This window comes from Rissa tridactyla, chromosome 13, assembly GCF_028500815.1.
Source record: "Rissa tridactyla isolate bRisTri1 chromosome 13, bRisTri1.patW.cur.20221130, whole genome shotgun sequence".
Taxonomy (NCBI): Eukaryota; Metazoa; Chordata; class Aves; order Charadriiformes; family Laridae; genus Rissa; species Rissa tridactyla.
In genome coordinates this window covers 5,223,007-5,236,854 of record NC_071478.1, presented here as the reverse complement: position 1 = coordinate 5,236,854, position 13,848 = coordinate 5,223,007, and the positions used below count along the sequence as shown (strand labels likewise).

General features: G+C 39.6%; 1 protein-coding gene across 6 annotated transcripts in view; it reads right to left on the bottom strand.

The window, feature by feature from the left end:
- Window positions 1-13,848, bottom strand: part of KDM2B (lysine demethylase 2B) — a 122,450-nt gene that overhangs the window by 97,949 nt on the left and 10,653 nt on the right. For all 6 annotated transcript variants that reach the window (XM_054219207.1, XM_054219205.1, XM_054219210.1 and 3 more), the window contains exons 3-4: window positions 13,766-13,844; window positions 7,421-7,467 (exon numbers count right to left, since the gene is read on the bottom strand). In XM_054219207.1, the coding sequence (XP_054075182.1) occupies window positions 7,421-7,467; window positions 13,766-13,844 (126 nt within the window). The remainder of the gene's footprint in view (window positions 1-7,420; window positions 7,468-13,765; window positions 13,845-13,848) is intronic.

Below are 13,848 nucleotides of genomic sequence, written 5' to 3'. Positions count from 1 at the left end.
GAACTGCAGTGTGTGGCTGCTTTGCCCTTCTTTTGTATCTGCACAGCTAATTTTCTTTCACAGGATGGAGAACTGTACATTGATTAAGGCAAAATTTCCCCTACTTGCCCGCAGACCACACTACGAGCCTCTTGACTGGCTTTGTAGTTCCATGTGAATTCAACCATGATACAATTTTCTGAGCAGATCAATTTGAGAGGGGGAGCAAACATGTAGGAGGAACGAACGAAAAAATCACTAGGAAGTGGTAACTCAGAGACAGTTATCTGGTTTGCTTTCAGCTTTTTGCAGCAGCTACAAACAAAAAGCTGAACACGTTTGCACAGCCAACTCAGGAACTATTGTGCTAACGCACCAGAAGAAATGTATGCTAATGTAAAAGAAACGTTTTACATGGTTTCTGCCCTCCCTCCTGCCTTCATGCACCTGATCTACAGTCACCACCACCACAATTTTCTCTTCTGTGGAGACACCACTTATGATTCTTGATTCAGTACTGAATTAAATTTATACACATGTATACGTATGTATCTATAAATGTGCATACAGTTTTTAATATATACATAAATCACATTTTATAAACCCAGAATAATCATTACCTACATGGTTTGCATCTTTGCATCTCTTTCCATTCCCTATTCATTATCACCTACTTCCAGAAGCATGGATTAGGGGGAGGGTTCTTGTCTTTCTGTGAAATACCTGGCATATATATTCTCATTTTAGTTTGAGTTCCTGGGGACTACAGCAGCATATGTATTTAACAGCACAAAAATGGCGCGATGAAAGATACAGAGCCTCACACAGCTTATGGCTGCTACGTACAGTGGATGGGCAGTAATCCTTTCTGTCCCAACTGAATTTAAATTATTTAAATCAGCCTGCTTACATTAACTAGTAAGGGAATTTGTTCCACCCCATTGCAGTCCCCTGCACAAAAGAGACCATGGCTCGCCACATCCAGTACATCATTTACAGTTTACAGGAAAACTAGAAACTGAGACTCCCCAGATTCTGTTTCCAGCACCGCACTGAACAGGCACCTGAGCAGATCATTTCACCTTTCAGCCCAGTCTGCACCTGGGAGAAGGCGGCCACACTATTTACTGAGCACCTTTACACTGTGGAATTGCAGTTACTCCTACAATGAGCGAAATGTTGTGATGCCAAACATCAGAAAACTTGCTTAGCTCTCTCCCCTGTGGAAAAAACCCCAAACTTAATAGCCAGTGAAATACCCCTCTTTCACTGATGTTAAAGAAAGCTCAGTTGCTCACTTTAGCGTGGTATGATGAAGTCCTTAACATCTTACCCACTTAATGAATAAACCATGAGCAGGTGTATGACAGCACACAGCATTTCCTCCAGAACCAGTACTTGTCAGCAGCACAAGGGAAGGCTAACCTGCACTTGCAGAGACAAACCTCGCTATTTATAGGGCTTTTCCCTTGCAAACATCTGGGGTTTAACGATGTAACTTCTATTATCTTTCTTCACTGACACCATGATTCTAAACTCACACTTGAGGCAGAGACCTTCACACGTGTTTCTTTAAACACTCAATTTGCAACTGAATTTTTTGGCTCAGCTCCTGTTCTTTTGGTGTTTCTAATGAGAAGGCAAAACCCAGCAATAATCAGGTATCTCTTCAGCTACTCCCAGCATGGAAAGCAGCAAGAGCCTTGGTTTTCCTTTCACCCTTTGTCTTGGAGATCAAAGCCTGCTGCCAGGTCTTTAAAGATTTGACAGAAACACAGAAATCAAATATTGAAATGATCTATTAGGTCCCATCTTGTGCATCATCTCTTTGGGCCAGGTGAAGATTGCTCTCTGCAACAGTTTTTGGAGCTTTGTCATGTTTGCTTTTTACTGCCATAGCTCAATGCACAAATTTTATCACAATTAAAAGCTTTGCTGCTTTCAGCTTTATTTGGATTCTTTATACAAGATGAAAACACCAAAGCCTTTCAACACAGTTGTGAACACAGCAACGAATGAAGGGAACCAAACATTTTGTATTCATGTAAGCATTATGGCCCAGTCCAGTCTACAGCATCAGATTTTCATAGCAAAATACAAGACTGGTGATACATTCTTCATTGCTCCTACACTTATTTTTTTAATTCTATAAATAAACCCTTAGTGAGTTAGTTAAATAAAATCAATCAGTGAGTTTATGTCAGTTGTTGGACCATCCCATGAATAGTATAAGTCCTGTACTTGCACTGTTCCCACTGACACAATGCCCGGCTGGGCACGGTGAATTCCATACAACAATGCTGCTGATCCTACAGAAGTGACCGCTCTGGTCACAACTTTAACCTCTTCAGCCCAGGGATCACAATAACTGAAAGTCTCTTTTCTTTCTTACAATTCTCAGCGTGTTTTGAAATCGCCCCTTTTGCCACTAGCTGGGATTGCAAGCTCGACTTTTGAGGGTGTAAGCACACCCTGGCACACAAAGCTACACCAGCCCATAGAGAGAGGAAGCGATGCACGTTACAGACCCAGCAGCACCACTTAACTTTATTTAGTGGTTTATTTAGGTATAAGTGTAAAAGCTGCAATTCAATGGTGATAGAGCACCAGCCTGTGGCAAGCTAACTGAAGAGAGGTCAGCTAAAGAAAAAAACTAAAAGCAAATACATCCAGAGCAGCCATTACTGTTTAGATACACCACACTTGTCCAGGGATTCCACACCTACCCAAGGAGTTCCTGGGCACACTGTGACAATCCAGGAAGACAAAGGCAGTGCAGACATCAATTACAAGTCAGGGCGAGACACTGCAGATGCCACAGAAAAGCAGATACTCTTTTAAATTCAATCAGTGCTGACCCAAGCAAACCACTAAAAAAAAAAAAAAAGTAATCAAAGAAAGAGAAAGGAGCTCAGATTGATGCATACATCCATGTATGCTTACTCTTCTCCCTCCTTTACATGGTTCATAGCTTCCAAAACTACTCAGTGCTCCCTTCTTCAGGTTGTATGATGTCCATGAAGAATAATATAAAGACAAAAATCAAATGAATGAAAAAAATGGAATGCTTTGGCTTTCTGACATCAAAGACTAAAACAAATGACTGCATACAGTCCTTGAATTCAGGAGTAGCAAAGGCTAGAGATGGCCAAGAGCAACCACAGAAGCCCTGTCTTTCAAAGAGCTTGTTGAGCAAGGCAGTTACCTTTCTCCTTGCTCAGTCCTAGGTTAACCTTGGCAAGTGCACTTCATTTGTTCTTTAGTGTAATTAGCATAAAGAATTCACACAGGTAAGTATTTTTGGAGATTCATGCAGATACATATGGGAAAACACGCTTTTTCTTTTGTGTCCATCTGTGACAGCCACCTCTCCGTGCTGTGGCCCAGAAGCACTGTCGGTGGAAGAAGCCAACACAAGAAGCCCAGAAAACATAAATTATTCTGTATAGCTGCCTCTTCTGGGCATGAGCCATAAGTCCCTCAGAATCACACAGTTTGAGGAAAAATTACAATAGCTAGTGTGCTGTCCCAACACTTACCGTTTCACATACCTGTTACTACCCATAATAAATTCTTCAGCTAACTTGACACCTTTTTTTATTCACCCCCCCCTTTTTTTTTTTGGTAAAGACAGTTCTGGAGAGTTTGTAGAGAGCTTTGTGACCTACAGTTACATGACTAGCAGCCAGGGAAAAAGAACAGTGTCCGGGAGTCTCACCAGTGGCCCTGGCTGGGAGTATCCTTGAGATGCACTGTTTACTGGCTGGAAGACTGACTCTAGCTGCAAGAGAAAAAGGAATGGACAATGGGGATAAGTTCTCTGAAGTTCTGGAAGCCCTTAAAACAAGGGAGAACGAGAACGTGAAAGAAAAAAAAAAAAAAGACATAAACCAAGATACTACGCAAATCTAAAGACAAAAAGTTTTGGAATAAAACCAAGCCCCAATACTTACTAGCTACTGCTGTGCGCTTGTTTTTTAAGTAGCCCATATGCATATACTACCACCACCAGCATGGCACTCCAAGAGTGAAAAATAAGGAGCCTGCAGAAATACACTTGTCAAACTTTTAGTGCAGATGTGGCAGATGTTTAAGAAGACGTTAAGAGGGCCAATGACCCTCTTAATCAAATTTTAAATCAATTTATGAAAACAGTGACATTCTGTCATTCAGAATTAGCAATCAAATCTACCTTAGACAATGAAATTACAAAGCCTAATAGTTATTAAATTACAACAGAGGCTTTTTTCCTTTCAAGAGTTGTCTCAAGTTCCTAAGCAGGCCAGTAATTCCTCTCCTCTTCTCCATTTGTATTCTTGGCTCACAGCCATTTCAGAGATCAGACAAATTCCAACTGCTGAAATGAATCCACTGGCTTGGGTTTAAAAAAGTATCCAGGATATCTTTTGTACGGAGGTAGGAGTCTTGTTATAACCATTTTCCAACTGTGCAGTTTAAAGTGTTTGTTCTCTAAAGCAAAGCAACTGTACGGGAAGAGTGTTTCATCCATACACATTACACGTAGGTGCACATTCAGGCACACTAATGTGTAGGTCATAAACATTAACAAACTAAATCACAGCTGGTATTGGTATTTTTTAAACAATGAAAACAAAAAAAAACCCACAACCAACAAGCAAAGGAAATGTTTCTTTGGAAGTCTGGCAAGATACTAAAATAAAACAGACACCTAAGCCCAAGTAAGCCAAAACAACAATCCAAAAAACCCACCTTTTTCTTCTTCCTTATTATTGCCACAGACTACAGTTTTCAAAGGGAAATTAAAAAAGCTAGGCTACCAGTTGTCATTATTTCCTTGTCACTTATAGGTACCCAAACATGGAGATGATACAACAATCACATTAGAAATAGAAAGTAAGATTTCAGAATAATTTGAGACCAAAGTCTCAGTAACTTCCTATGGAATTTATATGCTTTGGAAAAACTGAGCACCATCTCTTTAAGATGTTCTATAACAAATGTGTTTCCCCTGATTTGAAGAAGAAAAGAGAACAAACGCTACATTTAAATAGCACCAGCATACTATAATGACGAGCACTTAAAGAAAAAACAAGTTTACACAGAACACAACATCTTTGAAGCTATGTTCTCCCTCTATCAACTCCCACACACATTCAGATCCAGAGCGTTATGATGATTCCATTTCACATTCGCAAAACATCATTCACCTCCCAGGTTCAGCAAGATGTTGAGGAAGTTTTGAAAACACTGTCCTTCAGAAACGCAGATACCTGGAAGTTCAGGGAAGATCCGAAAAGTCTGCTAAAGAAGGCAGGGCCAATCACAGGAGATATTAATAAAACAAGAATTTTCATCTGCTTTCTTTGAACGTTAGATTGTGAGTGTAACATATATATTAAGCTAAAACTAGAAAAAAATATCAGCAATGATATGCAATAGGAAAATCACTCACCAGTGTTTCCTTAAGTCATTAGTAGATAATTTAGAAATTTGGCATGGAGACAGTAATTGCCCCCATGTGCTCTCAGCGTCAATGCGGCTGTTAGATATAGCACAAATTCCACAGTGACAGAAACGATTTGCCATAAGAAACTGTGATTTTTCAGGTATAACTTACAATCCATTTCCCAAATATTTTAGGTCTTTTGAATCAAAGTTTCCACCTGTGATGCCAGAACTCATCAACCGTATTAAAAAAAGACAGCAGGTGACAATGTTCTTTACCAAATGACAGGTTCAGTACAATGACTCCAAAGGGAGTTTGTCCAAACACAATAAAAAAAAGACGCACGACGTGCAGTATCTGGCCTACAGCATATACATGGATTGCTGAACCAGCTGTGAGAAATGGCACACTTTTACATTAAAGTTAATCTCAAAGTTAATGACGATTGTTATTTCTGCTCCATTGTTTTATAGATCAATTTTATTTATAAATATCCTCTGGCTTTACTGGCCATGTACACAGGAATCTCCACCCCCCTAATACTTCAAGGGACATCAATCTTGAGGAAATGCAACTCCCACACTTCGACTGTTATGCAGGAAAAACAATGTTGTTACGCAACACTACGCTGTTCCAAAACATCTCAAAGTTGGATCCTCAACTTCATCAGTTTCAGAGACAGAAATGGCAGTTTATCAGCTACGGAACAAATTCACAGAAAATTGCAAACAGGGTCCAGATAATGATGAGGTTTATGCACGAGGCTTCTCTGCAGGAAAAGAGGTATTCGTACCTACAAATGTGCACATGCGGGTATTTAGGACATCTGTAAAATTTAGGACTTCCAAATACCCTCATATTATTTCCTAATTTAACTGCAGACTGACCAACAGAAACGCTACCAAATAGCACTTCCCACATCACTTCTCTAACATTTTCTGCCAAAGTGGTTTGGGGTTTTTTTTTTCCCCCCGCAGAAGTTATAAATGGTCATAAATTAAGCAACATTGCCAAGTTTTGTTTGTGAAGGAAGGTTACCAGTGATAACCCCTCTCTCACAGATAACCCCAAGTGACCAGAAATGAGGCACAAGTTCCTCTCCCTTTTTTTCTTAACTACATCTTTTCCAAGCTTTATATTCCTATTGGTTATTCAACTCGAGTAGTTTTCAAAAATTCTTCTTTCAGCATGCAGCAATTGGGCTAATTTAGAAGATTGACTCCTGCCAGAACACAGGTAAATAAAACCAGTATCAAGACTGCAGTTAAACATCTCTGTGAAGGACTGCAGCTAACACATCCGAAGCTCAGCTAGCTCCACAGTGACGACTTCATAGAGTGCAGCATCACTATTCAGTAACAGTTTCAGATAAACGATAAATAACACATCCGTCTTCAGTAAAAGCAGATTTCAAAGAAACATACAGAATAATCTCTTACTCAAAATGTAGTTTTTCTTAGAGTTAAAAATATTTCTTTTGCAAAAATTGCCAGGAAACATTTGATGATTACAGCCACCACTTCTCTGGTTTGTGTCTTATCAAAAAGACAGGCAGTTCGGAAAGCTTTGTGCTCAGTCTCTCTTAGCAACCCTTCCTCAAAGCACTGACCTGGCCTGACACTGATAAAGACTGTGGGGAGAGCACAGGCAAAAGGTGATATGGCTCCAATCATACCTTTTACGAACAGATGCACTACAACAGATTAAAAAAAATAGGAACTCGATCAATAGAGCTGCTGCTTTCCAGGATCACAAAAGTGTATGTAGGACACCTGTTAAGAGCAAAAGCATTCAGGCTCTTTCAAATGGCCAATTATCCAGCATGAGATCAGAGTCCGGTCCGCACGACTACTAATTAGGGTTCTCCCAGCCTTTTTAATTTACAAATTGCTTCTCCGTGCCTTCTCCTGGATTCTGAGAGTTATCACAAATGTCTACAAACACAACTGGACAAGTATTTCAAAGCAATTCTATTCTGTATGGAGTTAATCCAGTGCATTCAAAATAACTTACCCACTAATAGCTTCACATCTCTGACGGTGAAATCCGGGTCAGGCATTCTATAATTAGCAAAGAAAGCAACGTTAAATACCGTCAAGATAAGTATGGGTACACTTTCGTTAACATAATAAAAGAGAAATAAATGTATAGTGCTCTTTGTCTGTAATGCAGTAGGTGGAATCAAGCAAGGCCTCTCTGAAGTGTGGACAGTGCAAGTTTTAATGACATACATAACATCTTTGCATTGGCAAGTGTACAAAAGTTTCTCGACTCAATGAAAGAGGAGAAGAGGTGTCTTTTCAAGCACTCTCTAGCACTGGAGTGGGAGGGAAGGGAAGGGGTTGGGGGTGATTTCAATAAAATCCTAAACCTTTATAGCTTGTTTCTGCTAAGCAACCCGCAATGGTTTGCAACTGGTGGTGCCTCATGTGTATTCCCCAAGGTGAGCATTATCACATTTGCCAGTGGATACAAACGGAGGCATAGAACAGCAAACCAATTTGTTCAAAGCCACATCATCATAGGTTGGATTCACTGCTTGGAAATAAAATATACAAAATAATGAACTAAAGTGCCTTTGTTTTAATCACTATTCTAAACCTCCTTGTCTGGCAGAAGACAACCTGGCCATATTTGGTGGGTAGGGAAATTGTTGTTCAATTCAATTCAGGCTAATTCAGAGCTAAATTAAATAGCAGCATAATTGGTACACCGATGTCAATACATTTATAAGATCACTTCTAACACAGGCAATGTTTTAGGGTTTAATGTAATTAGACAATAGCCTAGTACATCAAGTGAGTGAGATTAATATGTCAGGAGAGAGTAAAATTCTGCAACTTATAGATTGGATGGAAAAAGAACACAGGAAACAGTAGTGCAGTTTTTAAGTTGATTGACTTCATCTTAGTGACAGTATTTCACACTTCACATTGTACAAAAACTGACTAAGGAATTGTAATGAAAAACAGCCCAGTGGGAACTGCCAGCTAGATGCTCTGTCCCTCTTGTTCTGCCGTGGGTGGAAGATAAGCAACTTGCTTCTGGTCATAAAGGACTTCGGACATAATTCAGTTTAAAATCAGAACTATTCAGCCTGTAGGCAAACTTTTAGAGCAATAGTTTTTACTATTAAGAAAACACAGAAAGGTAAAGTTAAAAAATGCATTTACTGTCATGCGTATATCTAAAGAGCTATTTGCCAAATTCTATTTGTCCACTTTCTTTTACCCTTATCACCTTCCTCTGGTGGGATGCGGAGGCTGGACAATATCTTTTGTTAGTTCTCCGCCAACCCTCACATCTTTGCATTTAGCTGTGAGGGCCCCACAGCTTTGGAATTCACTCCCTCGCCAGAATGAAACAGCCTGAATCTGCTGATCTTCAGGGTGCATTCAGAGCACATCTTTTTATCCAAGAACTAGAAAGTCAGAAATAGGGGAAGGAGGAACTACTTGTGGGCAACAAGAACATGCAAGGCTCGTCTTCAAATGCCACAGCTTGCCTGCCTTTTGTCAGACACGTAGGACAATTAGATGGGCAATCTTTTTTCACGTTTGTATAAATCAAAATAAAAATCAACAACTGAGATAGGTAACAACCCTAACCCAGATGCATACACGCAAATCCAGTCTTTCTGTCAGCAGCAGCCGACAATAAACATTACTCAAACTGGAAAAACACAGTCCTCCCCAAGAATAAAATTGCATATTTGGTTCTTTGGAGAGCACACCTGGCATATCCTTGGGTTTTCTTCTCTGCACTCTCAGGATGTAACATACATTAGAGAGAGAGTATACCAAGGGAAGAATTTCAGGCTTGAACACGGCAAGTTTCAAGTACAAGAACCCATTTTGTATCTGGGTTGCCCTGGGAGGTCCAGCTTTAACTCAAAGCCATTCTGCTGGCTGCTGACACCGTAAAAGACTGTACTGCTTCATCTCCAGCCCCACACAGCATAATCGCCACACTCATTCTTACCAATTAGGGCTGGTTTGCTACAGCACTGATGGCCAAAAAAACCCAAGAACCTGGTTTTTTTGAATGTCACCAGTCCTATACTAATCAGTAAGCGTTGGTTCGTTTATTTTTCTGCATATAAATCCAGAATACCAACAATGCAAGAACTAAGCAGAGATTTTTTTTTCCTCACTGTTATGCAATTTTCAGGCAAATGCATCTTAGGTAAAAGCACTATGAAAGCCAAATGACCCTCCGAGAAAAACAACTCCTCTTCTGGTAAGAGATCACAGGTGGACTTTCCTGCTTCTAGCCATACAAGTAGCAGCTCACGATGGTCAGAAATGCACAGGAAAGCAGTTTTTTCAAAGTTTCATTATAATAATTTTTCCTCATTCATCTCATTCCTTGCCATTTCGGAGTACCTCCAAGCGCAGTAACCAAACTGTTCAGCTTTGTACATCTGCCAGGCACAGACATGCAAGCTGACTGCTTAACAGCAAACAGAAGTGGAAGCACGTATCGCCAGTTATTCAAAATGTCAGAAGTCTAAAAATCATCGTATATCCTATATTTTATAGACCACTGTATCTCAAAAACCACCCTACATATATGCGGATCACCTAACCTACCATATCATGAGACACACAGCCTCCTCTGGACAAGAGACAGTAGTGCCACAAAAGACCCAGTAAAGCATAATTTCCTCCAGAGCCTGAAGTGGAACGTAAGGTTCTCGATTTTCACCAGCAAATGACTCGGATCCAAAGGCAAACTGTCCAGTCTCGCTCTAGTGATGGAAGACAGCAGGCTGTGACACTCATTATTGCAAGCAGTAAATGTCAGGATGATGAGACTAAAGGTCCCGAACATTTCGGATCAGCTAGGAAGGTGTCAATACTATGGTGATCTTGCTGGAATACAATGCACACATCCACAAAATTCATATATTGCATGCCAGCTATGAGAGATACATGTAAGAAGTGGAAATGTAAATAAAATTAAATCATGTTATCCTGCAGAGTGCCAAATAAGAAAGTTTGCTCATGCATTTCGCTTCTGTCATTTAAAATACACATAAATCGTGTTTCCAACCTTCTCTCACTCTACTGAGATTTATGCCCAAGTGTGTACAATTCCTTTACAACATCATTTCAAACTAATAAATCATGCTCATTTAAGTAAAAAATATTAGAATAATGAATGTCCTATAAGAGATTACTGATCTACAAATTCCAGTATTTTAATCCCCCAGACCAGCCAGGTCCTGTAACTTCTTCACTTGCAATGCGTGTTCAAAACCTGCTATTTATTTGACTGCTTTGATCATGCTTACAAAGAAAGGTACCTTATTTTCAATGGTCTTCTTTGAGGTGTGGTTACCTATATGCGGATTCATGCTGTGTATGTGAGCATACACATAAGCATTTGAGGCCAGGTCTTCTTTTTGCCTCAGAAAAATACAGGAAAACATCTAGAACTTGGCATGTCTGTACACGTGGCATGTAACCACAGAAGGGACAGGTACATGGCCAAAGCCCTCCCTTCTTCAAGGTCTTAATGAAAAATTACTGGTGACTTCCAGGAAGGCTGACTGCAAATGTATCTAAAACCAATACATCTTGAAGAAAAACAAGCCAACACATGACACAAAACCCCCTGATTGTACTCTTTACATGATCCCGTGAGCTTGAAGAGTCTCTGAACCCCTGGATCAAGAAAGACCAAAAACCAGTCTCCAAAAGCAGTATCACGCTAGGAGGCTTCAGCGAAAGCACACAGCTAACTGAAAGAGGAAGGGAGTGCCCGGTGGCAGCTCTCCAGATTTTGGGCACAGGAACAATAGGGAAACCAATGATGATATGGGAGCTGAGGTTTGAATGTTGAAATGTCTAAGGTGAAAGTGCCTCATTACAGAATCCTGAATGATGAGCTATTAAAAAGAAAAAGATATTACATCTTGTGGTTGCAGACACCAAGAAACAAGGTATCTTTGTGAAGGATCTTGTCCAACATCTACAGCACATCAGCAGGCTGAGTTCTGGAGGCACCATGTCTGCTAGAGGTAGCCAGAGGAAACACACTGGTCCCGGGCTGCAGAACCCGTTATTCATCTCTGATAATGCCCTACCTTTTGCAGATGAGGATCTGAAGCCCAGCAATGTTTGTGTCAGCAGGATGAGCTCTCACTTCTGCATTTCTACGCTGATGGAGCACGAGCTGAACAGATACCATTGGCACAGTAGGAGCTGAAACATCTCCCCAGATTTCTTCTTTTGCTATGGGGAATTTTGAACTTCCTCATGCATGGGAGGGAAGATCTGGCTGCCAGAACTGATGGTAGCTGCTCAAGAAGATGCATATTTACTCACTTCCAGGTCCACAAGTTTTCTCAAGCCAATCTCAAGATGCCGGCAGCTCTGCAGAGACGCACTAGTATCTCTGGTTCCTAAAGAGAAGAGCTGATGGCTTCTTCCAGATGAAATCTGTGAAGGTTTTACCACTTGTCTTTTAGAAGTAGCAGTTTGAAACCAATGAATATAGAGAGAGCAGTTGTTGCAGATGATTTTCCACCATTTTCTACAATAGGTATGTCCTTCAGATGACTCCTCCAAGAGAAGCATCTCTTGAAGAAATAAATTGAATGAAAAAGTAGCAACAACCTTCAACAAGAAAAATCTCACTGCCAAGTTGAGCAAAGAAGCCAACAGGAGAGTCAGAAAAACAGAGGCTCTAAGGCAGCAGGAAAAACCACTCTAGGAGGGAAAGCTCCTGTATTTGGAGGCTGAGAGGAAGTGAGGAACTGGGATGCCAAGTAGAACAAATGGTACTTTACATTAAGGAGACTTAGCTGAGAAGATGAACAAGAAAATTATTCATCGGGAAAGATGATACTATAGTCATGTATGTAATATATAAGATAAGATTAATGAGGTGGCTTCTGCAGATTAAACATAATTAAGCTATGAACATGGAGGACTTTTTCTCTGCCTCTCAGGTTTTCATATGAATGTTATGTGGAAGATTGTAAACCTCAGGAATATCAAAACAGATGCTTTGGTACCCCCTCTTCTGAACAAACTTTAAGGATCAATGCTTTCCACCTGACTGCACCTTCTGTCAAATAATGTAACAGAAAAATTAGATTATTTTTCTATGACACCAAATAGAAGCATAGAACTGTTTACAAGCTCTAGGTGACCAGCCTTTCTCACTTAATAGCTAGTTTTTCTTCTACCTTTCTTCTAAAACGTTACAGAATACGCGTACATTTTCTTCAGAAAATTAGAATACAATCTAGGAAAGACTTTGCACAAACAAATAAAAAGATGGCATCTTAGTGTTTACATTATTTTTTTAGCGAGAAACCACATTGTACAGCCAGGACTAAGTAGAGAAATAGCTGGGCTTAAAAAACAAAGAAAAAAATATTCCAGTACAACATAATAGTACAACAAAATAAACATTACTGTAATTACCACTGAGTACCTATTAAGCACTTCTTGTTCAGAGTTCAACATATAAAACTATCTTATTACATCATGAGCTCTTATAGTAAAAGACACACGCTTGTCAGATACCCTAAACACTATTTCCTCTCTTTCTCCTTAAGTTATAGTGGGGTGGCTTGATTCTTTTTAGTTAAATAATGGGGACTCCTCAGTTCCCTAAACTTCGAGGTGGTCCAGCTGAAACTGAGCAAAGTAATTGTGATTTCACAAAATTAATTTTCCATCTTTCAGATAGAATCAGTTACACAGTCTTAATTTCCAAAAGTATCAAGGAACATTTGTCTAAACTATGGATTATGTGGCTGATAAAGTATATAATTTTAATATTTCTCTCTTAGACAGCACCACTTTTACAAAGAAACTTGCAGAATTCGCTTATTAAAATACCAAATCCTTTATGACTGGATATTAGCAAAATGCAACCTCAAGAAGACTCTAATAATAGTACATTTTAACTAGACATTATTAAATATTTACAAAATGATAACATTCTGAAGAGATACAATTATAATGGAAAACGACAGGCATCATTAGACATTCCACCTGTAACACAGAAAGCAATTGAGAAGTCAAAAATTGAAGGGAGGTTGTTCTGTCATGACGGCCTGGACTGGAAGCCGGAACCTTTGAATTTTATTCCTAACTTTCATCACTATCTTATTTTTGATTGTGTAGAATCACACTGTATGCACTTAACTTTTATAGACCTCATTATCTGCTTGTTTATAAGTGGAAAATAATCATTCCCCTTCTCAAGGGTGCTGACAGCCTTACTAATTGCAATACATTTCAAGATCATTAAAAGGAAATATCACATACAAGTGGAGAGCATAATGGTTATTTTATAAAAGCATTTATTAATCATCAAGATTTGGTTGTAACTTACTTAATTCCCAGTCCATCCTTATTTCTGAAGATAAGGGGAACTCTGAGAGCTTCTCTTTGCACATACTCAAAAGTAAAATCTGT